Genomic DNA, 24,627 nt, shown 5'->3' with positions numbered 1-24,627 from the left:
GGCTCAAGGTGGATCATTTACTGGGGTAAAAGTCCCCAGGAAGAGTCAGCAGTGGGTGGAGGTGGCGCTGAAGCCAACGGTTCCCTCTCTTCTTCGCTATCCTGCCCACTCCAGACGCTCAGGGCACTTGGGAGGAGGCCCCTTGTGGTAGCTGAGTGGCCAGGATGGAGACGGGGGGTCTGGAAGGTGGTGCAGCCGGATGCTGACTGGTGCTCCCTGGGGGTCTCTGTCCTCGGCTCTGCCCTGTCCAGGGGGCATGAGGACCTGGAAGGCACACCTACCAGATTTGCAAATTATCTGAGGCTGAGGGCCAGTGAACTTTTAAATAGCAGAGGCAGGATCCAGAAAGTTCTGGTCAGACTGGAATGGTGGGCTCAGTCTAACACTCTCGTAGCTGGAGAAGGGCAGCCCCAGGGAGAGGACAGTCCGCACCGAGCACGCGTGTACAAGCAAGTCTGTGTGACCCCAGGGACGGAACCAGACCAGACGGGCTTTCTGAGTCAGCTTCCAAAAAGAGGCGAGTCCTTCTCAGGAAGCAGGGAGCTCCCTGTCACTGGAAGGATTCAAGCACAACCTACTTGGTAGGGACATTGTAGGTGGGACTGAAAGCTTTTCTTTTCATCCCAGCAAATATTTATTATGTACAAAGCACTCTGCAAGGCCAGGTGCTGGGGATGGAAATAAAGGCCTGGTCCTTGCCCTGAGGTCACTCACCATCTAGTCCAGGGCCAGGCACGTAAACCAGGACAAGGACAGGGGCCCAGAGGAGGGCTCCCCCCACGGGGCCCGGCTGAGGGCCGGTGAGGGGCCCGGGGCTGAGTGTCGATGGGCCATTAGGAGGCACTGCGTCTATTAATTTTTTAGGTAAAAGAATGGTATTGTAGCTATCTCTTAAAAAAATGTCTGTCTTTTAGAGATACACGCTGCCGTATTTATGCATGAGATGATGTACCTGGGATTTGCGTCAAAATAATCTGAGGATGGGAGAAGCATAGGTGGGCATCCGGGTGAAGCAAGACTGGCCAGGTGTTGAGCGCTGGGGAAGCTGGGCGACGGGTCCTCGAGGCTCGTTCTGCGGTTCTCTCGAGTTCCGTGTACAGTGGAAGTTCCCCCTAATACAGACCTGAAGAGAAGGAGGAGGAGGAAGGGGAGGAGAGAGAGAAGAAGAGTTAGCCTGGCAGAGGGGAGAGGACGTTCTGGGAGGCAGGAACAGCGTCCATGAAGGCGGCCAGGCTCCAGAGAGGGCACGTCCGGCCCCTGCTGTGACAAGCACGGGCTTGGAGGAGATGGGAGGCCGAGGCGGGTCGTGGAGGGCCCTGCGGGCCCAGCTGGGAAGCTGGACTTCATCCCGGCGGCATGGGAGCCACCAGCCAGATTTACATTGTAGAAAGATCCCTCTGGCCACAGCGTGCCGGTGGCTTGAGGAGAAGAAAGACGGAGGGTGGGGAGACCCTGCTAGGAGGCAAGAGATGTTGGAGGCGCCAAGCACAGCGTGGGCAGCGGGATGGTGAGGGGCCGCTCTGAGATACCCCGGGAAGGTGGGGTGACGGGGCGTGGAGACGGAGCAGGAAGAGTCAGACTGACTGAGGTCGGGTGAGGCGGCATGGATGCCATTCCCGAGATGGCGAACGCAGGAAGGCAGAGATCTGCTCGCTCTCACCATCCTCTGCTCCTGCTTTCCTGTCAGGCCCAGGACTGGCGACAGAATTTTCAGGACTCAGTGCCAAACTGAAATGTGGGGCCCCTTGTTGGAGAATGATGAAGACTTTCAAGATGGCGACAGCAGAGCCTTGGACGGAGCCCGGCGCCCTTCAGAGCAGGGGGCCCGCGACTCCAGCCCTGATTGGGCGTTGGAGTCTGTCTGTTTGGAACCGGCAGGAGGGGGCTCCGTGACAGCCAGGCACCTGCTGGCAGCCCCAGGGCTGCAAGAGGACTCCATGTTCCTCCTGCCACCCCCTGGGACCTGAGTAAGACAGGGCGGTCCTCGGGGACAAACGACTTCCACTTCAGCAGCTCTGCACAGAGTTTTGCAGACTCGCTTGGGTTTTCGTCTGTGCTGCGATGAAGTGAAGGAGCGGAAAGCAGCAGCCAGCGTTTCAAAGCGCACAGCACTGCAGTGACTTGTTTGTTTCTCCAAAGAGGTTTCCCCGTTTCTCCAAAAATGGGCTTTGCTACAGGCTTCCCATTATGAGTCACCAGACTGGTTGGCTGAACTCTTGGGCCTGCAGAGAGCATGGGGTGACCCTTCACCCTGGAGAAGATCCACCCCAAGACCCTTGAGCCCCTGGAGATGGGTCCTCATAACTGCAAACAGAAGCCCATCGGCCCGCCGGACCCCCACAGGCCGGAACGCCATCCCCTCACCCCAACCCCCATCTTCCTTGCTGGTGCCTCTCCGTGGCTCTTTTTGGGTTCCCGGGAGGGGAGCAAGACCCACAGAGCCCCTCATCGCCAGGTCTGCTTCCCCGATTTAATATTTAAAATCCTTTCGCAGGAAATCCTTGTCTTTAAAGACTCTGAGCCGTCAAGACTCACCATACCCTTGACAGAGTTTGGTGGCACACTCAGGGCCCGGTGTGCACAGACACACCCCTGTCTGTTGCAGGATACACCTGCCCCCCCTTTCACCTAGGAGGGCAGGCAGACCCTCACACGGACACCCTCCACTCCCCATGCAGAGCCTGACCCCAGGCTGGACGGCCTCGGAGAATGGCCTCATCTCCCAGGTTCTCAAACCCCCGGAGACCATCCTGGGAGGTGAAATGAACCGTGGAGGTGGGTTCACACGGGAGGTGGAGGTGGGGCCGGGGCTGACTCCGAAGTCGCTGGAGCAGAACCAGCGAGGGTCGGGCGCTGCGGCCGGTCCTGGCACAGCGCAGCTGGGCTGGGTGACTGGAATCACCGGGCATCCCCCTGTCCCCATCGTCCCTTCCGTCACTCTCCCCGCCACTGGCCTGAGGGGTCTTGGGTTACTTCTGTTTTTTCTTTTTTTGCTACGAAACTGAATTATTTAAGGATGATTTTTTTTTTTATAAAACAATTCTTGTTTTTTCTGATCATAAAAGCAGTTCAGACATTGGATATCTGTTTGGGAAAAAGAGATGGATTGCTACCTCCTATCATACTCCAGACTAAAATCCAGATGAATTAAAGAGCTAAGCTGAAACCTCTCTAGATTAGGAATTCGGGTAGGAATTTACCAGGAAAAGGGAGGAAGGGCTTTCCACGTAGCGAGAATATTACTGCAGAAGCCCAGAGGTCTGGCTGCCCCCAGGAACCAAGAGTAGTCAAGCAGGGCTGAGTGGAGCTGGCAAGGACAGATGCCAAGAGAGGGCACTGAGCGACGGAGGTCAGCGACACATCAGGAAGGGCCCGTGAGTCTGGACTTTGTCCCCGGGGCCCTGGGGAGCCACTGGAAGGTTGCAGGTAAGGAAGTGAGTTGAGGGGTCTGCACTTCAGCAAGGTCCCCATGGCTGCCGTGTGCAGACTGTCCTGGAGCAGGTCAGCCCATGAGAAGGGTGTTGTGGTAACCCCGGGGGCAGGGGACAGTGGCCTGGACTAAAGTGACATCCGTGAGGATGGGAGAAAGGACTTGTTCAAGAGGTGTTAGGATGCAGCACCGTCCGCGTATAGGGAACAGAAGGGGACAGAGTGGTCTTTTATAAACAGGTCGATTTCACAGCCTGCCCCTCAGATCCCTCGGGATGGGGAGAGGGATGAGCGAGTGCAGAGGGGTCTGCGCGGCTCCCCCACCTGCCCCTCCCATCCTCTTCCGTCAGGGTTTCTGAGCTGAGCCCTCGGATGTTTGGAGGAGCCAGTGGCCAGGAGAGGGCATGGAGCCAGGGCAGGCCGGCAGTGGGGAGAGAGGAGCTCAGTTTTGGGGGACATTGGGACATGCCAGCCGAGATTTTAGACAGTTGGACATGAGGGTCTGAACCTCCGTAGTGGCGTCTGGCCCAGAAATACGGCTTCCATTGACTTCAGAACATAGGACACAGTGGTGCCATCAGAGTGGATGAGGTCACCCGGTGGAGGTCTAAAGGTGAAAACAGGCTCAAATAAGACCTTGAAACCCCCATATCCAAGAGGCACATGAGGACGCCGGCCTTGCATGAGACTGGACAGGAGCTGTGGGAGGGCTGGAGGAAGCCAGGAGGCGCGATGGACACCAGGCAGGACGGTCAGGAGGGAGCCCTGGGCGACAGGGCCAAATGCTTCCCAAGCAGCCGAGCGAGATAAGGAATAAACGATGTAAATCGATCCAGCAGTGAGAGGGCCCCTGTGAGCGGGGAGAGACTAAGGCCCATGGGCCACTGGGGGCCTGAGGCGAGAGCGTGTGGGATCCGGGGATGAAGAGGGATTAAGAAGGAGCTCTGGGGAAGTTCAGGAGTGAAAGGATAGAGACGGAGGGCAGCACCTGGCAGGCGGGGATTTGATGGACATGGGGGGCGAGCTGTCTGCAAGGTGGTGGAGGAGCCAGGGAGCAGGGAGCGGTCAGGGCTGGGGGAGAGAGAGGGAGCTCCGTGGAGGGAGGAGGCTGGGAGCCAGCCCACGGAGTAGGAGGAGGGATGCACTTCCTCCCGAGGCCAGGAGGACGGAGACGAGCCGGAGGGGGGGTTGCAGGCTAGATGGCAAGGAGTTAGAGAGTCCGCACGGGTGAGTTTCTGTTTATTCCTGGGAGTAAGCGGAGGAGGTGTCTGCTGAGAATGGGGGTGGGGTGGTGGGAGAGGGCTGAGAAGGGAGAGAGAGTCCAACAGGTGCTTTGGAGGTTGGCAGAGAGCTGGGCATTAGGGCACGTGGGTCGACAGGGACCGCTGACTTTTCCTGGGCACTCCCTGTGCTTTGGGCACTGTTGTAAATGCTTCCCACGCAGTGCCAACCCTCTGAAGGACTGTGGTTCAGAGACTGGAGCTCTGGCTTCTAGCTCTGGAGTTGGTGCTCAGCATCACCATCACTCAGGCGAGACTGCGGGAGAGGCGGCGGTGGGGGGTGTGGACTGGCAGCCTGGCCTCCAAGACTCAGGGCTGGGGCTTGGGTGGGGGGGTGTGCCCACGTTTGAGGATATTTGCAGGAATGTGATTGACACACTGGGTAGGCTGGAGGTGAGGCACTCAAGGCGGGTGGCACAGAGAAGTCAGAATGTGGATTTGTTCCAACAATGCCCCTTCTGGGTGTACACCCCAAAGGATAGGAAGCGGGGACTCCAACAGACATTTGCACATCCATGCTCACAGCAGCGTTATTCACAAAGCAAAAAAGTGGAACCCCGGTGTGTGTCCACGGATGAATGGATAAACGAAATGTCTATACATGCAATGGAATATTATTCAGCCTTAAAGAGGAAAAAATTCTCTTGCATGTCCGCATTCAGCAGGACTGAAGTCTCGCTGTTGCTCACACAGCTTCCTCAGCAGCAAGACCATCCGTGGGGATCTGGGTGAGATCTACTCATTAGGACTTAACCTTGTCCTCAAAGATCGTGGTTTGAGTAGCAGCCCAGAGAGAAGCCACTAAAGAAACGAGCTGATGGATGACAGTTCTGGGGTGAGCTTCCGAGCCTGAAGCAAACAAGCCTTCTCGACCTCTCCCCGGCTGCCCAGTCCTTTGGGATAAAGTGGTGAAGATGAAGAATAAGATGGCCGTCAGGGCTCCCCCCCACCTCTGGCCCCGTGGGGCTGCGCTTCTTGTTTACCGCATTCCTTTAAGGAAAGTCACTGGGGGGCAGGCTCTGGGAGCTGGCCTGGCTTGCTAGCTGCCTCTCAGCTCCCACCTCCCTCCCCCCATCTCTGGACATCCTCAAGGCTGTGGGCGGGCGGAGCAGGCAGCACAGACCCAGGAGGACTTCTCAGTGTGGACTCCAGGAAGTGTCACATACACAGGGGTGTGCCCTACGGTCTAACCTGGGGTTGGGTCGGCCTCGTCTGGCCTCTTCTGGAGAGAGTGTGGGTAGCTTAGAAATGCTCTCCTGCCGATGGCAGAGCCCTGGGCCATCTTTCCAGAGGGGGATGGAGTCACACACGTCCTTTCTCCCAGCAGCCCTAGCCCTGGCCTGAGCCCTGCCTTGGCACATGTGCCAGGTGAGCCTCTCCAGCCAGGCCTGTGCCTGGAGCCCCACCAGCCTCTGTGTTATTGGGTAAAGGGTCAGGGGCGTGGCTGGGGGGCCGGTAACACGTCTGGACCGGGCAGAGAAGGTGAGGTCCGGGGTTCTCAAACCTCCGGCCAGTTTGGGCACTGAGCCCACTGCATTCCAGCCTTGGAATCTGCCCCTGACGTGGTCAGTGGCAGGTCACGCATTCATTCACTCATTGGCTCACTCACTCATTCTCTCACTCATTCCCTCACTCATTCCCTTACTCGTTCATTCATTCAACAGCTGTCTATCAAGGACCCACTGTGTGCCAGGCTCTGTGCTCTCTGCTGGGGATCCAGTGGACAATAAGCATCCTTGTGCCGTGGTCTCTGGGGGAGATGGACAAAGAGTGATACGAGCCAAGACAAGGGAGGGAGCTGTCGGGGAGGAAGCAGACCATGCTCGATGCATTCGTGACCCTGGATGACGGGTGGGGTTAACCGGCTGAGGAGGCACAGAGCTGTAGGACGGAGCTGGGGACGAGGCGCAGGGTGGGCAAGGCTGCGAAGGGGAGGGCCTTCCTCAGCTCACCCCGCTCTTTACCCATTTCTCCAACTCCCCCTCTTCCTTTGGAATCAGCTCCAGGGGCTCTGCCTGGGTAGACCCTTCCCAGGGGGCTTCCCGGCCCCGTGCTCCACAGGCATTACCACCCGCAAGGGCCTTCTCCTCTCAGAAACCCGACGGATCTCCCTCGTGTCCAGCCGGCCTCCTCCCCTGGCCCCGCTCTGTTCCTCAAACTCCATCTCATCGTCTTCGGGTTTCTTCCTCCAATCCTGACTGTGGGGCGGGGCACGGTTTCGGCACCGGCATTTATTTTGTTCTGGCCCCAGAGTTAACCACACAGACCCTTTTAGTTTAAGAGCCTCGTTGCCAAATCCTGGAAAAACGGCGGGGAAATGAGCAACCTGCGAGGCCGACGGTGGAGGCCCTGGCCTGGGGACCCTCACCCTGCTGGGAGGGAAATGAGAAGCACAGTGGGCCGCGGACCCCCGGATCCCCATTTCCATTCTCGCCAGGCTGTCTTCCCCTAACCCTGCCCTCGAAAGCCACAGCCCTTCCTTGCGGGATGGCCCCTCCTCCCACGTGGCCAGGAAACCCGGGAGCTGGGGCCTCTCCCAGCTCTGCAGAGCCTCCTGCCCCTCCATCTCTGCAGCCCCAGAGCTGAGCCCAGAGCCGGCACCCAGCTGTCGCTCCGTAAGCATCTGTTTGATGGAATGGTCAGACGCCCAGGTGGCAAAGGTCAGGTCTGTGTTGCGGGCTTTGACGGGAGCTCCCAGCAGGAGCGCAGACTTGTTCCTGGGGGTTTCGCTGTGACAGGCGGGAGTGGAGCCTGGTGGTCAAGACCAGGTGCCTTAGAAGCCTAGAAACCTGAGCTTGAGCTCCAGTCCTCCACTCATCTGACGTGACTTGAGAATGACCTGATGCAAAATGGGGAAATGTGAACGCCCGGCACCGAAGCCGCCACAGCTCCTGAGCGCAGTGTCCAAAGCTGGTGACCTTCCGTGGTTTAATTCTAAGACGCTATGGTAACGCGGATGGTGGTTAAAACCACCATGACAGCTTATAGGACGCACGGGGAAAGGAAGACCTGAGACCCAGGCGAAGGTCACGACCGTGACCCTGCTCCTGCTTCGGTTCCTTCTTCTGTACAAAGGGCTAGGAACTGTCATTGCCCATCGAGCCGCCACCAGGCTGCGCGAGTCGTAACCCCGTGTGAAGCAGCCAAAACAGCACGTGGGTTTGCCCTGCCCATCCCTGGAAAGCCAGCGCCCTTCCCAGATGAGGCCCGATCACCTGTGGACGTGCTGCCCGGAGCTGGAGCCTGCCCCCGCCCGGGGGGTGGGTGCCTCACCCGCGCCCAGTGGGCGGCTCCTGGAGAGCACTGCACCGGCTGGGCAGGCCGGGGTGAAGGGCAGCGGGTTGTCTAGGGTGCCTGCAGGGTGGCCTGCCTCGGCTCCAGGAGGGCGTGGGCCTAGGCTTCAGCGCAGAGCTTACCAGGCACGCCGGCCCCTGGACCGTCCTGGACGCCCTCTGAAGCCCTGGACACATGGGAAGCTTTCTTTGGGCCCGCATTTTTGGGATGAGGGGGCACAAGCTTCCAACGTCGCTTGTCGTGTGGATGGTGCAGAAGCTCTCACACTGTGGACCCACAGGATCTTAGACCGGGAGCTGTTACAAGACCTGAAGCTCTGTCTGATGAGCTGGCCTCGGCCCGACCGAGGACTCCTGCCCCCCGGAGACCAAGGGAATCGGGCACTGCCATCCTTCCCCAGGACCACAGCCCCAGGAATACTCCTTTCCCCAAAAGGCAGTTCACCCTCCTCAAACTTCTTGGCAGGAGAGTCTAGAGACTTTCTTTCTTTCTTTTTTTTTTGGTGGGGAAGATTGGCCGTGAGCTAACATCCGTGCCAATCTTCTTCTGTTTTGTATATGGGACACCTCCACAGCATGGCTTGATGAGTGGTGTGTAGGTCCGTGCCAGGGATCCAAACTCGCAAACCCCGGGCTGCCAAAGTGGAGTGCATGAACTTAACCACTACACCACCAGCCTGGCCCCTAGACTCTTTCTTCTCGGTGGAAAACAATAAAAGAGTTGGCACACCATGCAGCAGGAGGCTAGAGGAAGTGAACTTCCTTGGTCCTGTGAGCCCTGGGCCTGCTCCCTGTCCTGCCCCGACACCAGCCCTGTGAGGGAGCTGCTTTCCCAGGGGACCTGGTCAGGCCCTGCAGCCTGTGGCCAGCTCCTCCCTGTGGACAGATGGCCCAGGCAGCTGCAGTGTCTGGTATCAGGAGGTCACCAGGTGGCTGGTGGGGGTGGGGCCAGGCTGGGCCGGCTTCCTGGGAGAAGCGGGGGTGCTATCTGGGGCTCGAGACGTGGTGGGGGCTGGTGGGGAGCACCAGTGCGGGACCAGAGGGAGAGGTGAGGGGTTGAGCCTTGGGGCCAGCACTGGGCGATGCCACATGGGCTCTCCTGGGTGATACAACCTGACCTCAGGAACTTCAGCTAGGGCCTGGAGGAGTCTCCTGAGTCCTGGCCCAGCCTGGAGCTTGAGCGGGTGCATTCTGGACGCCTCCCCAGGCAGCCCCGGGACAGAGCACAGACTGGCCGTGGACCCTCTGAACCAGCATTCCTCGCTCTGCTCTGGGGGAGGAACTGGTGCACCTGCGTCCCTGGCAGGGGAGTCACACCTGAGGGCACACCCCCTGCCTATCACCCGCCCCAACCCAGCTCTGCCCCCCCGCCCCAGGCAGGTGGCTGGGAAGTGAACTAGGTATCCTGCACTCCCACCTCTTGCTGGATGAGCTTCCCCACGCCATCGTCCTGGTGCCTCCTCTGTGGGGGTTGCAGACTGCTGCCCGCAGACGCCTGGGACAGGGTTCCTCTGCAGAGAGGGAGGCCGTGCCTCCTCAGTGAGGGGTCATGGGGAGGAAAGAGATGGCCTGGGGGTGGTTAGGGTTAGGGCCAGTGGGCTGGGCCACGGCCTCGCCCTCAGCAAGTTCTTTCGGATGGACGGTCCATTCTGTTTCTCCCACCTTTGGCAGTGGAGAGAGCGAGATGCTCTCCTCTCCGTTCAGTCAGACAGGACTCCTAGAGGAAACAGCGTCAGGAGGCCCGAGGGGACGGGAAGATGCCACCCAAGCCCGTCTGAACCTATGAAAGGCGTGGAACTTGGGTCCTCGCCCAAGTGACAGACACAGAGCCATGTCGTGCGGCAGTGGGGCCAGGAGGGGACGGAGGAAGGAGCCGCTGCTTGCCTCTGAGCCTGAGCTACGTGCCTGCGACGTGTCCCAGGTTGATAGAGGCTCTCAGGGGTCATCCTGTCCATCCCTCTGCCTCCATGGAAGAGTCCCAAACCACCCCTGTGGGCTTCTCCGAACCCTAAAGCTTTTCCCAAAGGGAAAAAATGTAACTGCTGCTTAGGTCTCTCATCTAGAGGCCTGGGGACCTTTGCTCTCTGGAAGTTCTTCATTATAACTGACCTAAAGGCCTCTTGCTATGAGAGACGCATAGCGAGTGAGGCCTGGAGACAGGAACACAGGCCCGAATGACCCCCGGAGGTCACCAGGATGCGCCACCAGTTCCAGAAGCAAGGAGCTTGGCCTGGCCTCCCTTCAGATAAGCAGAAAGGAGGCAGCTGTGCTGTGTGCCGAGGAGCCGGGCTCCACAGCAGCCCCAGCCCGGGGAGCACTCCGGGTTCCTTCTCCTTTTAAGGCAACGTCTGAGCTCCCAGGGCTGCCCGAGCGGAGCTCCAGCAAGCCCCAGCCCACTCATTCCTGGGTATCTGGAGGAAACCCAGGGTTAGCCAGCTCTCCCCACCCCCCCACCCCCCGGCCTGTTCTTCATCAGGTTCTTTTTAAAGGGTTGGCACACCTCCTCGAGAACAGACCATGGCAGTTCCAAGCCCTGGAGGACCCTGGGTAGAGGAAGGACCCTAAGAGGGGATGGGGAGTCGCCCTGGATAAAGACTAAGGGCAGAGGTCAGGGTCTGGGGCGTCAAGGCAGAGAGAGGCTAACATGCTGAACAAGGAGTCCTGATGGGGGGCCCGGGCCTGGAAGTGGGCCGGGTCTGACTGGGGAGAGGAGGAGGCTGATGTGCGAGGGTCTGTGGGCCTCGGGGCGTCAGCAGGGATGCAGGCGGAGGCGGTGCCTTGGCCCCAGTGGAGAAGGTCAGAGGTCACACTGACTCATGGCTGCTCTGAGACAATGTGGTCTGAAACCCAGTTTTTCCCAAACTCGCTCGGTGAAGCTGGTTAAGTTCTGGTCTCTCTGGGTCCCGCGTTTCCCTGTCTTACGTGAGGCCTGAGTGTGTGGGAACTCGTTCTGCAGAGGGCAGCCGGGCAGTGCCCAGGGGGCTTGGAGAAACGCTCAGGCGAGCACACTTTGGGAAGGGAGGGAGAGGGGAGGGCAGGCGTCTTTGCCTTGGGGGCCCGACCTCTGCAGCTTGGGCCGGACTCGCTGGCCAGGCTGTGGCCCCAGCTTTCACCACCAAGCTGCTGGCGCAGGTGGGGTCTGCAATGACAGTGCCCTGAACTGGGGGGCGAGGGGGGCTCCCCTGCTGAACTGGCAGAGCCTTAGGGGTGTGCTGGGGGCTGCCCGTGGGGTTTCCTCATCTACCCTCTCCCTCCCCGTTTCCAGTCAAGGAACAGCGAGGTGGCCAGCCCCGACAGGTGATCGGAGCGTCACACCCAGGTCCCTGGGAGCCAGTGGCGGGAGAGGGGCTCCCTGCCCCTTGCTCTATCACCACAGCCCCGGCCAGTCCCCAGAGCGGCCGGACCCCGGGGGCCTGTGGGGCAGAGGAGCAAAGGGCCGCATTCCGAGGCCCTGTCTCACCAGGCCCCGTGCCCCTTGGCCGGCTCTCGTGATTCCAGCAGAGGAGCCAAGGACTTTTGCTGCTAAATAAGCCCCGGGGCTGGTCCCCAACGGCATGTGTTTGTGGAACAGGTACAAGCTGTTTCCATAGGACCAAGCGGTTCTGCGCGTCCTCTGGGAAGGGGGGCGGGGAGGAGAAGGGCCAGGAGGGCAGAGAGTCCATGGACGGTGGCTTCACCTTCCTCCTCCTCTTCCCACACCCCATCCAGGCACAGCTGGTAGACAGAAAACCCTCCTAACAATAATCAGGCCACAGTCTCTTCCTCTTAAAAACCCTTTGGGGAAGGACATCCCAGCCTCCCTTAGGTGCCCCTTGCTCTGGGGTGTCTATCACAGTTGGGTTAAATCTAACATCTCATCTTAGCCGACCCTCTTGGCTCCCCGGCTCCTCCGATGGGGGTGGGAGGCAGGCACTCTCAAAATACGGCTCAGACTTTACGCGACATCATGGAGGAAGAAATAGGGCCCCGCGGCAGTGCGGGGGTGCCGTGCTACATGGAACACTCCAGCACCGCTCTGCTGACTCGCTCCCACGGCCTGTATGGTCAGCGCGGAGCCAGAATCCTAGATCCCGCATCCGGCAGAGTCCTCCTGTGGCCGGCCGCCCCAGCGGATTCCAGGGTCCTCACAGAGGGGCTGGTCCCCAGCAAAGTTTTACTAAAGAGTAAAGACAATTCTGTGGGTTTCTCAAAAAGCCATACGTATTTGATGTAAGGTACGTCCTTTATTCTGTCTCCTTTATTGTTAGGGCCTTCCTTCAATGAGATGATGATGGCAGACAGAATTGATAAATATCCCTCCTGGGTAAAATAAGATGTTAGTAGCCCACTGTTGGTCCCTCCATTTTTTTTTCCTTTGAAAAGGTATCATCTGTCAAGTCCCAGCATCTGAGGACCACTGACCTGCCCTTGGCAGCAAGGCCGGGGCTGGGCGAGGTGGGTGAGGTGCTCACCCAGACCAGGATGCAAGGGGGCACCCAAAAGCTCGGGGATTGAGGTAACTGATGTTTAAAAAATTAAATGATGAACCAAACTTCAAAATGTTAAATAAAGAGAGGACCAGTATTAGTGCTTTTTCCTTTGGCCTCAGCTGCAACATGGCTCAGCAGGGTACCACTTGACAGCATCCTTTCTCACTCACCCATGACAGAAAGGGCAGTTCTGGGTCTGAGGACCCTCTGGGGACGGAGATGCCACGACCTCCTCAGATGTTCGTTGTGGTCCTCGTGACCCTGATGCTCTGAGTCTGGTATCAGCCCGCTCTCTGCAGCTTGAACCCCAGTCCCTGTTGGGGTGTCCCCCATGGAGACTGTCCTTTGGAGGCTCCAGGGAAGTTACATAAGTGCCCCCAATGCCAGTCCCCATACTCATTCCTCTCCCTCTGAAGCCAGCTCTTCATGTTTATTTTTCTTTTCTGAATTCTTAGGAAAGCAAGCAAGCTGAGACCAAGACAGATGCCAAGAACGGAGAGGAAAGGGGCAGAGATGCCAGCAAAAAAACCCCAGGCCCCAAGCGGGACTCAGACCAGGGCAAGGAGCCAAAGAAGGGTGTCTTAAAGAAAAGTTTCTCCCGAGACAAAGAGGAAGCGGATGGCAAGGGTGGTGACAAGCCCAAGGAGGAGAAGGTCATCAGGGGCATTGACAAGGGCCGGGTCAGGGCTGCGGTGGATAAGAAAGAGGCGGGGAAGGCTGCGGGCGGAGAGGAGGGGACGGCGGCCACAAGGAAGGGAGAGGACAAGAAGGTGAGTGACAGGAGCCCAGGTCTGAGCAGAGACAAGGAGAAGAGAGGGGAGGCCAAGGAGGCAAGCAAGAGCGAGGAGGGCGAGAAGGCGGAAGGAGACAGGAGGAGCACAGACACCAGGAAGCAGGAGCAGACGGCGAAAAGAGGAGCTGGGAACACAGATCCGAAAAAGGAGGATGAGAAGGTCAAAAAAGATGAGTCCCTAAAGGGAAAGGAACCCAAAGAGGAGAGCAGGACCCCAACAGCCGAGAAACAGGCCCCCGAGGGGCCGGCCAAGACGGAGGAGGAGGCGGCTCCCAGCATATTCGACGAGCCTCTGGAGAAAGTGAAGAACAACGACCCCGAGATGACCGAGGTAAACGTCAACAACTCAGACTGTATCACCAACGAGATCTTGGTGCGGTTCACCGAGGCCCTGGAGTTCAACACCGTGGTCAAGGTGTTCGCCTTGGCCAACACCCGCGCCGACGACCACGTGGCCTTCGCCATTGCCATCATGCTCAAGGCCAACAAGACGATCACCAGCCTGAACCTGGACTCTAACCACATCACAGGCAAAGGCATCCTGGCCATCTTCCGGGCCCTGCTCCAGAACAACACGCTGACCGAGCTCCGCTTCCACAACCAGAGACACATCTGCGGCGGCAAGACGGAGATGGAGATCGCCAAGCTGCTCAAGGAGAACACCACGCTGCTCAAGCTGGGCTACCACTTCGAGCTGGCCGGGCCCCGCATGACCGTCACCAACCTGCTCAGCCGCAACATGGACAAGCAGCGGCAGAAGCGGCTGCAGGAGCAGCGGCAGGCGCAGGAGGCCAGCGGAGAGAAGAAGGGTCTGCTGGAGGTGCCCAAGGTGGGGGCCGTGGCCAAGGGCTCCCCGACACCCTCACCCCAGCCATCTCCAAAGGCCTCTCCCAAGAACTCACCCAAGAAAGGGGGCGCTCCAGCCGCCCCGCCTCCACCTCCACCTCCCTTGGCCCCACCCCTCATCATGGAGAACCTGAAGAACTCACTCTCGCCAGCTACCCAGAGGAAGATGGGTGACAGAGTCCTCCCCGCCCAGGAGAAGAACTCCCGTGACCAGCTCCTGGCTGCCATCCGCTCCAGCAACCTCAAGCAGCTCAAGAAGGTAAGTAGCTGTGGGCCGCGGGCCAGGAGGGCGGGGGCTGGGCGGGGGGCTGGGCGGGGGGCTGGGCGGAGGCGGGGAGACCGAGCAGGGAGGGAAGACGTGCAGGGGACGCTGTGTCAGGCTGCAGGTGAGAGACCTACTCCCGGGTCAAGGGCACTTCCGTCATCCCGTGCATCCTCCCGCCTCCAGGCAGCCCTCACTCCATCTTCCTTAGAGGGACTCTACCCTCCCTTTAGGGAGCTTCCTTTAGCCTCTCCCTCCGCCCTGCAGCTAAACAAAGGAGGAAAGAGACGGAGGAACAGCTCCGACCAGCGAGTCCTGCCTCAGGCCTTCCTTAGGTCTTGTCTCCTCCATTCCCAAAACAAAAGTGGTCTTTGTCTTCCTAATTCCCTCAGGACCAGCCAAGTCCTACAGGTCAGTCCATCCCAAAGGTCTTTGGGAGACTCAGCCCTCAGGAGAGTCACCTCGCGACTACGCAGTGTCACGGGCACAGGAGCCATCTCTGGAGACCCTTACTGCTCAAAGCTCCCCTCCTATGGTCATCTGCCCACCTGGCTTACCCCCCTGACGTCACCTGGGACTAGACCCCAGGAGATAAAGGACAACCTCCGTTCTGATTCCAGTGGTCATTTGGTGACATTCAGTTCTTACAGAAAAGGAAAAATGCTCCCTGTGTCGACAGCTCATTTATTCATTCCACAGGCGTGTGTTGAGGTGTCTGGTGTCCAGAAGGGAGGGCAGGAGCATTCCAGGGCCCCTTGCTGACCCCCTTCTCTAACGGTCTCTGCTTGGCCCTCACAGGTGGAGGTTCCCAAGCTGCTTCAGTAGGACCAGGCTGCCAGGCCCCGTCCGCCCACCCGGGACTGCCCAGGCCCGGCCTCCCAGGCTGCACAGACCCCGCCCACCCCACGCCGGCTGACCTGCTGTGACTGTCCTCATTCTGCCGTGGGAGAGCTCGAGGCCTGGGCCACGCTCAAGGAAGGACGCCTTATCTCCTCTCACTTTCCTTTTCTTGTCTCTGAGGCTCTCCGAAAACTTCTTTTTGTACATGGAGCTGTGGTTTCTGGACAAGGAGAGTCCTTTAGCACGTCACTGAGAAGGCGGCGTGCCCGGGGCCCGTGGAGCTGGCCAGCTGCAGAAGGCCTGGGATCCAGGAGAGATGTCCCTCAGCCTGGCCCTCAATCCCACTGCCCTCCAGGGCCAGGATCCAGGCCTCTGAGGAGCCCTCGAGGCACAGCTGCCGGGCCAGGGCACTCTGTGTGGGGCGATGATGATTGACAGGGCATGAGGGCCCAAGGGAGAGGGAGGGGGGCTGAGGGTCCCCCCAACCCCCTCCTGGGCCAATCAGAGGACTCGGCAGGGGTGGCGGGCCTGGATGGACAGTGCCTGGCAGGGAGGGGGCTCCGGATGGGGGAGAGGGACAGACAGCAGCTGGACCTGACGGTTTGATGCCAAAGCGGAAGTTTGCCTCACATCCACCTGCTGTTGTATAAATAGCTGTGTATCTGTTTTTCCATAAGATTTTGATAATATATACAAGCCTCTAGCCGTGAACGACTGTGCCCCACTCTGTCTGACGCTCACCCTGGGCTGCCTGGAGGACGCTGGCACTCAGGTTCCCTGCCATGCCCAGCTGACCACAGAACAAGCTCCTACCCGCAGAAAGGACGGGTCGGGGGAAGCCTCAACCCGAGTAGAGGGCCCAGGGCTGACCCCAACCAGGGTCTGCTCCTGCCCGGTCTTGCTGCCTGGGGTCATCCAGCGGAGCCACTCTCGGGGTGACGGGCAGTGTGGCGCGCAGGGCCCCGCGATGGCTATATTAGGCATGTTCAGAGATGCCCATCGCATGACTCTTCCCAGTGGTGGGCCCGGGGCCAGCTCCTCACAGCAGTCACAGGCCCAGGAAGGCAGCCATCTGTGAGCAGGCAGACCATCTGGGGAGCAGCACCCACACCAGCATGCCGGGTCACCCCCACCCCTCCTCTACTCATGGATTTCGCTCCCTGCCCAGCTGCAGGCTGCCCTCCGGACCTGCCAGTGCCCATGCCCTCCACCCCGCATACATCAAAGGCATCTTTCTGATTTGATGGGCTTAAAGGTGCTGGCCCCCTTGGCACTGCAGAACTGCCACCTGGGGTCTGGAGCACTTGTAGGTTTTCTGCCTCCAGGTTTTGCCTCAAGGGCAGGGAGAACAACACCATTGCTTGGGGGGAGGTGGGGTGCCCCTGCCTGGAAGCTGGACAGCTGTGCTAGGTCTGGCCGGAAACAGAGGCAGGCTAGTGCCGAGAGCAAAGATCACACTCTGCCCTCTCCTGCACCCACTGGCAGGTCCCCCAGTGCCCTAAACAGGGGATGGGTCCAGGAGAGGGGAGACAGGCCACACTCCCTCCCCGACCCCAAAGGCTGTTACAGGCTGAAGCTCAGTCCAGGCAGGGCTTCCATTCTCCCAGGTCTGCCGGGTCCTCGGGTCCCCATCTGATCCTTTAACTCCCTGAGGGGGACCCCAATATTGTCTCCATTTTGCAGACCGAGTTCGCCGCAGAGAGGTTAACTGACAGGTCCAGGATCACTCAGCTGGGAAAGGAGAGCTCAGGCTGCCCCTAGAACTACTTCTGATGAAGGGTCCCCCCCATTTCTGAATTGAGGCTGGTGCAGGCCTCCTAGCCGCCCTAGACAAGCAGGCTCCAAATCCGGAGGCTCCAAGCGCACCTGTCACCTGGGGAAGCCCTTTCTACGAGACTTAGACAAGATTAGCAGAACAAAAACCCCTTTCCCGACCCAGCAACAGCGGAGTCCGTAGCCCTCCCCCGCGCCCGGGGCCCACCCGGTGACGTCATCCTCCCGGGGGCGGGGCCGGCGCGGTGACGTCATCCTCCCCGGAGCCCCGACCAGACGCGGGGCAGCGACCCCTGGCGGCCGAGCGCGCCAGGTCCTCCCGCCGCCCCGGGATGCGCGCGATGTGCCGGGGGCGCGGGGCGGGGCGGCCTTAGCGGCGGAGGGGTGCGGGGACAGAGCGCCGGCCCACCCCACGGGGCGGGTGGCCGGGGAGCCCTAGGCACCTGCTGCCGGCGGGCCCGCGTTTCGCCGCCCACCCGTCCTGCGCCGCCCTCTGCGCGGGGAGAATGAGGCTCGAGGGAGCAGACGACTTAACAAGTCCATGAATCCGGATCCAAACCCAGGTCTCCTGCCGACGGGGCGAAGGGCTCCCCCCGGGTGCCGCCCCGTGACTCGGGGTCCCCTCTGTCCCCTTCCACCTCCGCCTGGGGGCGCCGTGATCCGGACCGGGGCCCCTCGGGGCTTCTTCTGGGCGCAGCTCACCCCTGTCCCCCTGCCCCCAGCTGCTGCGGACCCCCAGGTCACCAAGCCTGCAGAGCCATGTGCCCCCCACCCCTGTGAGCCTGTCTCCAGGCCTGAGCCCACCTGTGGGGTGGGGGCCGGCTGCTGGCCTGGGAGGGGGCCACCTTGCTGCGCGTTCCCCTGTCCCCCTGGCCTACCACCTGGTTCCCATCCCTTGGCTCCGTCCCCAGGCTTCCATCCTTTCCTCCGTCCCGCCGCCCTCCCTCACTGCTTGCCCGAAGTGACTGCCTCCCGGGCTGCTCCCTTCTGTCCCCCTCCTGGCCCCTCCCTGACAGCTCTCCCCCTTCTGCTAACCTGCCCCTCCTGGCCTCGGTGTCTTTCCCCCCCGCACCTCTGCCCTGGCTCTCTTCCTGCACCTGAACCCGGTCTTCCCCCTCTGAGCCCTGCCTCCCCCCCAGGGCTGAGCAGACCTTGCTGCCCCAAGATCAGAGGCCACTTGCTTTCGTGTAAAATGCTCCTCTTCTCCATCTCGGCCTCCCCGACCTCCCCTTCCGGTCCTCAGTGTTCCCTCTCGGCCTGGCAGGACCCCATTTACACCATTGAGACTCCAATCGTTGAGGGGGGGGCACTGCTCTTCCCATCCTCTACCTGCCTCCCCTTGTAGGGTCCTCCCTGGTTTTCAGGGGTCCTAGCTGAGGACCAAGGTAATCGGGAGGGGCGGGTACAGCCCTATGTTCCCCTGGTAATGAGCAGATGAGATGGGGTCACAGGGAGCAGCTTTGGGAGACATATCGGGGTGTTGCCCTATTTAAGGACCTAAAGAAATGTGAGAGGGGCCTCCTCTGCTTGGAGCAGGTGAAAGCTCCCCTCTGTCACGGTTTCCTCCTTTTTCTTAGAATCCTCTCATTTTCAGGGCTTTGCAGAGGTAACTCACTTGAAATGTTGGAAGGGGGCATTCCACCCTTCTGGGAAGCAGCTACGGCTGGGATAAACTGCCTGCCCTCCCACCTCAAAGCAGTTTTTAATCGGCCCCAGGTTGTGGATTCTGGCTGGCATGGCCTCGCATTCATTGACACCTTGTTTCTTAGGGAAACCCAGAAACCTTATCCTGCAAATCTCTTGGACCTCCCAGCTTCAGAATGGGCCCCAAACCTAGAGATGACCTGGTGACCCCTCTCCTAAAGCGTGAGGCAGAACCTGCAGCCTGGAAGCCAGGACACTCGGCTGGCTCCCGCCTCCTGGCCCCACCCTCAAAGGGAAGGGGGATTTGCAGCTGGGGCCCCAGCTCTGTCCCCAGCAGCGTTAGCTTCCCGTGTGTCTGGGTCAGTCCAGGGCACACTTAGGGCCCCTGAAGATTTCGCTGGGAAGGGAGGAAACTGTGGACCACGGCAGAGCTCTGCCCACGGGGGCAGTTTCTGCCCCCGGCTCCTGCAGCAGCTGGCCCAGGAGCTCCCCCTCCGGGCTGTGTGACAAGAGCCTCCTGGATACTATAGGTGGCAGAGGGCCCTGGGGGTGTGGTTAGCACAAGGGCCACATCCAGAACCCAGCGGGAAGACAGGGCTGCAGGGGCCCAGAGGCCTGAGGAAACCTGAGAGGGCAGGCAGGAGAGAGGGCCTGTGGCAACCAAAGGGAAGGGGGGAGGGGCTGGGGGACAACGGAGGAGGAGCCAGGTGGTTGGGGGTGGCACTCTTCATACTTGAATGAAAAACCGTCAAACTTCCTTCCCTGGACCTGTCGCCAGACAAGTCCTGGGAGCTCAAGGACTGTGTCCTCGTGTCCTTGTGTCCTCGGGGAGCAGGGCAAGCGGAGAGGGTCTGGCTAGATGCCCAGGCAGTTCTGGGGAGGGGGGGACACTGGTCTGGGGGACCTAATGCTTTAGGGTCCCCTGATGACCCAAGCAGCGGACAGAAGCCCCTGCCCCAGTCTCTCGGCGGCCCGGTCCCCACCTAGCCCTCCATCAGGAGGGAAGGAAAGACCATCAGTTTCATGGACATAGTCCACCCTCACGACAGCCCCGAGGCGTTCCCCCATTCCGTAGACGAGGAAACTGAGACTCGGGGACTCGGGGAGACGGCGGGTCCAGGAGCTTCTGTGCTGTCGGTGGCGCTGGCCCCTAGCGGGGACTGTCTGTGATGCAGACAACCATCCTCTTCCGGGGGTGGCCCAATCCAACTCGTTGGCTTTGGGAACCAGCCCCAGGAGCCATCCGGGGTGGTTCCGCTGAAGTGGGTGAGGGCGTGCTGTGCCGGTGTGGACGGGCCCAAGGATGCGACGACGGAGTGACCTCTTTACAGCTTTAATCCCGCAGGCCGGAGCCCTGGCCAGTGGGGCAGCAAGGTGGGGCTTCTGCCCACTGCTGATGGAGCCCCCTCCACCCCACCCCAGCCCACAGCAGGCCAGTCGGGGGGCCCTGGCCTTCCTGTGGGGCTCCTGGGAGTGGAGGGACTATCAGAGAGCAGGGGCTGTGACCCGACCTTTCATGTCCTTCCCTTGCCCCAGTAAAAATAGTCCACCAATCCCAAGCGCCCCCCACCCTCCATTCACGGCCAAGGTCCAGCTCAGCTCCCGTTCTGCTTCCCGGGGCTCTGTCCCCTCTCATGTTCAGGGCTGGGCTTGGTCTGGGGCCTGGAGCATGGAGGACCCCTGCCCACCCCTAGGGCCAGCCGCAGATGCAGGAGGGTATGACTGAGGGGCAGCAGAGACACGGCCGGGTCCTCAGGCTCCAGGGTAGGAGGGCTGTGGTGGCATATAGGGGGGAGGAGCTGAAAGCCAAGGAGACAGGAGGAGGGTCAGGGGTGGCATGGGAGGCTGTGAAGTAACCCCCAACCGCGGGGCATGCAGGGTCCATGGGGAAGAGACAACTGGAGCTTTCCAGCTGGAGGCAGAGGAAGCCCACCCGGGAGAGGGCAGGGAGGTCCCAGTGCAGCAGTGGGGACAGCAGGAGCTGGGGCTCCAGACGGCTCACTTACCTGCTGGGTTGTAGATCGGGGGCCCAGCCGGGTAGGCTGGGTACTGGGGAACAGGACCACTAGGTGGGTACATGAAGCCAGGCTCTGGGGGTGCAGGGCCAGCTTTGGGGTCCTGGGGGTACGGGTACACTGGCTGCACTGGGATGCCTGTCATGGGAATCTCCTGGCCTAGGTGGGGGACAAGGAGCAGCACTCAGAGCTCCACCTCCACGGGGAGCCCCCTCCTCCTGCCCAGGAAACAGAGTAGGCACCCCTGGGCGTGGCCCTCTGGCAGGGTCCAGGCTGGCCACCTGCTGCCTTTGTTTCCAGACCTCACTTGACAGAGCTGAGCAGGGAGCTGTGCCTGTGAGCCCAGCGGTCAGTCTGTGTTGGGCACATTATCCCCTCAGCAGGTTTCAGAGGCCTCATGAGCCCAAGAGCACAGCCGGGGAACTGTCCCATGTGGGCAAGGGGAGGGCAGCTCCAGCGGCTGGTATCTTGTAATCTAGCAGAGCTGCCACCAAGGGGGTCCTCCCCATATCCCCCGTGTGTTACCGTTCCCATGCCCCTCAGGTTTGGGCATAGATGCAGTCACATGGCAACACTCAGGCATGCATTCCATGTGCTGGAGCACACCCCGTTACTGCTCACCACTACACACCCCCCATGTACTCACTCAGAGTCACGTGCATGCATACACCCACTGCACACACCACACGCTCACCGTGCACTTCTGAGGATCCACGTGGGTGCACGCACACGTGCCCACGGTGCCATGTTCACGTGTGCCCCTGGCGCATTCTTATTTCTGGGGTCTCATGCTGGCAGGTGTGTGTACACAGAAGCATATCCCTCTACAGAGCTCACACTCTTGAGGGCTCTGGTGCCCCCCTGGGGCCCAGGCCCGTGCATACCTTCAAACGGGCTTTGCAGCTGCTGGCGCCGGCGGTACAGGTAGCAGCAGGAGCAGAGGAAGCAGCAGATGGTGGTGGCGACCACAGCCACGAAGAGGATGACAGCCGAGGCGATGCCTGCTATGGTCTTGGGACTTTAGACAAAGGACAGGTCCTGTCACCTTCCAACACTCGTGGGAGGGCGTCCTCGGGATGCTGACCATAAAGCTGTGCTCCTGCTCCTGGCCAGCAGGGGCCACAGCAGCTAAGGTTGGGGTTCCTTGTGGGGCTCTGCCCGGTCCCTGTGGAGGAGCTCTTAGGGGACCCCCACTTCCCCTGGGGCTGTGCTGCCTGGCAGGGGTGTGGGGTGCCCCCCACCCCTCTCTTCCATCTGCAGCTTGATTAGTTAGACTTACAACTGAAAGGCGCCTTAGAAATAATCTATAGCTTTCTTCCACAGCCCACCGCAGTCACAGTGTCCTCATACCTGTTTTATATATTAGCGGTCCCCTTCAAAAAGAAGTTTGAAAACCACTAATTTTGGCAACCCCTCATTTTACCAAGAGGAAAGCATGACCCACGAGGGGAAGAGCCTTCCGCAGGATCACACGGCTGGTGGGACATGGGACGTGCACCTGGGAACCACGCCTGCAGCTCCAGTCCTCCTGCCAGAGCTCCTCCACAAAGCCACACTGCACTGTTGACCTTGCACCCTCCCCCCGACACGATCTGACCCCACCAGGCAGAGGCTCCAGAAAGAACCTGGACACCTCCGTCAGCTCAAGCCTGTGATGGCCACCAAGATGCCTTTCCTGGAACTCCCAAGCCTCAGCACTCACGGCTGGCTTTGTCACCAAGCTGGAGTCCCCGGCTGGGCTCGGAGCCCAGTGGACAAAGGGGGGGCAGGCCCGGCAGCCCTCTGGAGTGGGGGCAGCCCACCTGAAGGCCAGGCAGTGCTTCTGCTGTCGCTCGGTGATGAGCAGGCTCAGGTCCCGGCAGCAGTACCGCTGGTGGCAGGTCCCGCAGCAGAAGGTGAAGAACTCGCAGTTGAAGCCCGGGTGCCAGGAGCCGTTGCGGTCCACGTACCACAGGCAGTCCTCGCCGGCCAGCGCTGCGGGCAGGGGGCGGGCGCCAGTGGCCACCAGGCCGGCTCCCTGGCCATCCTCCCCCGATGGTCCTCGGCCCCTTCGCCCCCGGGGCCTGAGAGCTCCCGTGTCTCCACGGTGGGGGCCTCCGTCCCTGCGCCCCGGACCCTTCCTCCTCCCCGTCCGCAGCCGCCTTCTCACCCCTTACCTGGGGGGACCCCCAGCGCCAGGAGGGCGACGACAGCGAGCGGCGCGGCCCCACACAGCCCCGCGGGCCGCATGGCGGGGGACGAGGCCGGCCGCCAGGAGCGGGGGCGCAGGACCGGGAGCGGGGGCGCAGGACCGGGAGGGCTCAGGAGCAGCGGCGCAGGACGGGCTCGGCCGGCCGCCGCTGCGGCTCCTCTGCCGCCGCCTCCGAGGGCGGGACTGAGGCCGGTCCTCGGGGACCCTGCCCCCGACGCGCCGACGGCCCCGCCCCGGCCACCCGCCGGCGACGTCCACCCGCGCGCCCCTCCGCGGCCGGCGCGGCCCTGCGCCCGGGTCCCCGCTCTACGGGGCTCCTCCCGTCCCGACCACCGGGGGCGGGCGCTGCAGGCCGCCCGGCACTGCGCCGGGGAGGCCTGGCCTGGCGTGGGCCCGCCCCCCGCCTGGGCCCAATCAGCATCCCGGTCCCCAGAAGCCCTGATCCTGGTGCCATCTCCTCATGCCCAGGCACATGGGCCAACCCCGGAGGGGCAGGGCCGGCCCTTCCCCCGTGCGGGACCTCCTCTGTCCAGTGTCCAGCCCAGGACGTCCTGCGGGGGGAAGGGGGTGGTGCGGGAGCACCCCGCCCCCACTCCCAGAACACAGGCGCCCATTGACGGGCAGCTCAGAGCCGCTTTGTCCCCGGCCCTGCCCGCAGGCCTGGACCCTGCCAGCTGCACTGGCTCTCTGAGATGGCCACTTCCCCTCCGAGTGGACAGCGCTGGCACGCACCAGCCTATGGCCTCAGCGCTGGGGATGGCAGGCCCACCTGGGGCCCATCCAGTTAGAAATAGACCCCTTTCCCCGTGAAAACCCCTCTCCTCGCAGAGCACTCCGGCAGACTTGCTGCATTAGCCAGGAGGGCCTAGGGAGGGCGGGGTAATGGCAGTGGAGGACAGTGTTTTACGGTGGAGGCAGTCACCTCTGCACATAGTGAGCCCGAGTGTCTGGGACTGTGCTCCACCCTGACGAGGACCACAGGTCAGACCAGGGGGAAATCAAAAGGCTCCCTTCCCCCCTGGCCAGCTCCAGCCCTTTCCAAAGCCCTTGGAAGCTCCCCTCACTGGAGCCCTCCTCAGTTCTGCCAGCCAAGCGAAGCTGGCAGGTGCTCTTATCAACCCCATTTTACAGACAGGGAAACTAGGACATGGGGGAGTTAAAGGACTGGCTGGAGGGAAAGGGCAGAGGTGACGGCAGGACTCGAGTGTCCTCAAGCCAGGTGGCTCCCCATCCTCAACAGCGCACAGGGAGTCCTTCTGGGGTTCTGAGGTGAGGGGACCAGGGCGGGGCACAGGAGGCCCAGCGGAATCTCAGCAGGTAAGGGAAGGTGAGGGAGGAGCTGCCCCATGCTGGGCCCTGGGGGTGCTGGCACAGCCCCCGGCAGAGCAGACGGAAGGAGAGGACCACTCCTGCCCAGGACGGTGCTGGCCGTCTGATGCACCCATGCAGGACAGGGCTAACGCAGCAGCACAGCAGCATCCCTCAGGCCGCCACCCCAGACAGCGCGCTCGTTCCTCCGTCGTCCCTTTCCCTGACCACAGGCTCCACGGTGCAGGACCAAGCGGCCTCGCCACAGGCACTCAGTCATGTTGGTTGACTGGCTCTCAGATGGAAGGCTGTCTCTCTTGCCACCATGGCTATGCTCCCACGCAGACCCTGGGGCCACCTGACCTCTCTTCTTCCTAACCCCTGCCCTTCAGCCCTTTACTTCCTCCTCCCTCACCAGCTTCTTCCCCACAGAAAAACAAAACCTCACATCTCTCCTTTAAATTGCTACAAAACTCCATGCCTC

General features: G+C 61.1%; 2 protein-coding genes across 2 annotated transcripts in view; one reads left to right on the top strand and one right to left on the bottom strand.

The window, feature by feature from the left end:
- The window catches only part of LMOD1 (leiomodin 1), a 34,120-nt gene extending 18,197 nt beyond the window's left edge, over nt 1–15,923 (top strand). Inside the window, exons 2-3 of the mRNA XM_046679976.1 lie at nt 12,927–14,369; nt 15,171–15,923. Coding sequence (XP_046535932.1) covers nt 12,927–14,369; nt 15,171–15,197 — 1,470 coding nt within the window. The 3' untranslated portion in view covers nt 15,198–15,923. The remainder of the gene's footprint in view (nt 1–12,926; nt 14,370–15,170) is intronic.
- A 3,856-nt stretch (nt 15,924–19,779) lies between these two features.
- SHISA4 (shisa family member 4) lies at nt 19,780–23,204 on the bottom strand. Its single transcript, XM_046679334.1, has 5 exons — nt 22,801–23,204; nt 22,447–22,618; nt 21,529–21,662; nt 20,636–20,803; nt 19,780–20,428 (listed from the first exon to the last, which is right to left on the bottom strand). The coding sequence occupies exons 1-5, from the start codon at nt 22,871–22,873 to the stop codon at nt 20,382–20,384; spliced, it is 594 nt and encodes a 197-aa protein (XP_046535290.1). The 5' UTR covers nt 22,874–23,204; the 3' UTR covers nt 19,780–20,381.
- Nucleotides 23,205–24,627: the final 1,423 nt, after the last annotated feature.

Source organism: Equus quagga, chromosome 12, assembly GCF_021613505.1.
Source record: "Equus quagga isolate Etosha38 chromosome 12, UCLA_HA_Equagga_1.0, whole genome shotgun sequence".
Lineage (NCBI taxonomy): Eukaryota > Metazoa > Chordata > Mammalia > Perissodactyla > Equidae > Equus > Equus quagga.
This window is presented reverse-complemented; position numbering and strand designations above follow the sequence as displayed.

What these genes read in the sequence shown, in the direction of transcription:
- SHISA4 (XM_046679334.1), bottom strand. Translation starts at nt 22,873, where the DNA reads ATGCGGCCCGCGGGGCTGTGTGGGGCCGCGCCGCTCGCTGTCGTCGCC. An exon ending in GGCGCTGGGGGTCCCCCCAG is followed by an intron (nt 22,619 to 22,800) that starts GTAAGGGGTGAG and finishes CCCTGCCCGCAG; the next exon opens with CGCTGGCCGGCGAGGACTGC. An exon ending in CCCGATCTACAACCCAGCAG is followed by an intron (nt 20,429 to 20,635) that starts GTAAGTGAGCCG and finishes CTTGGCTTTCAG; the next exon opens with CTCCTCCCCCCTATATGCCA.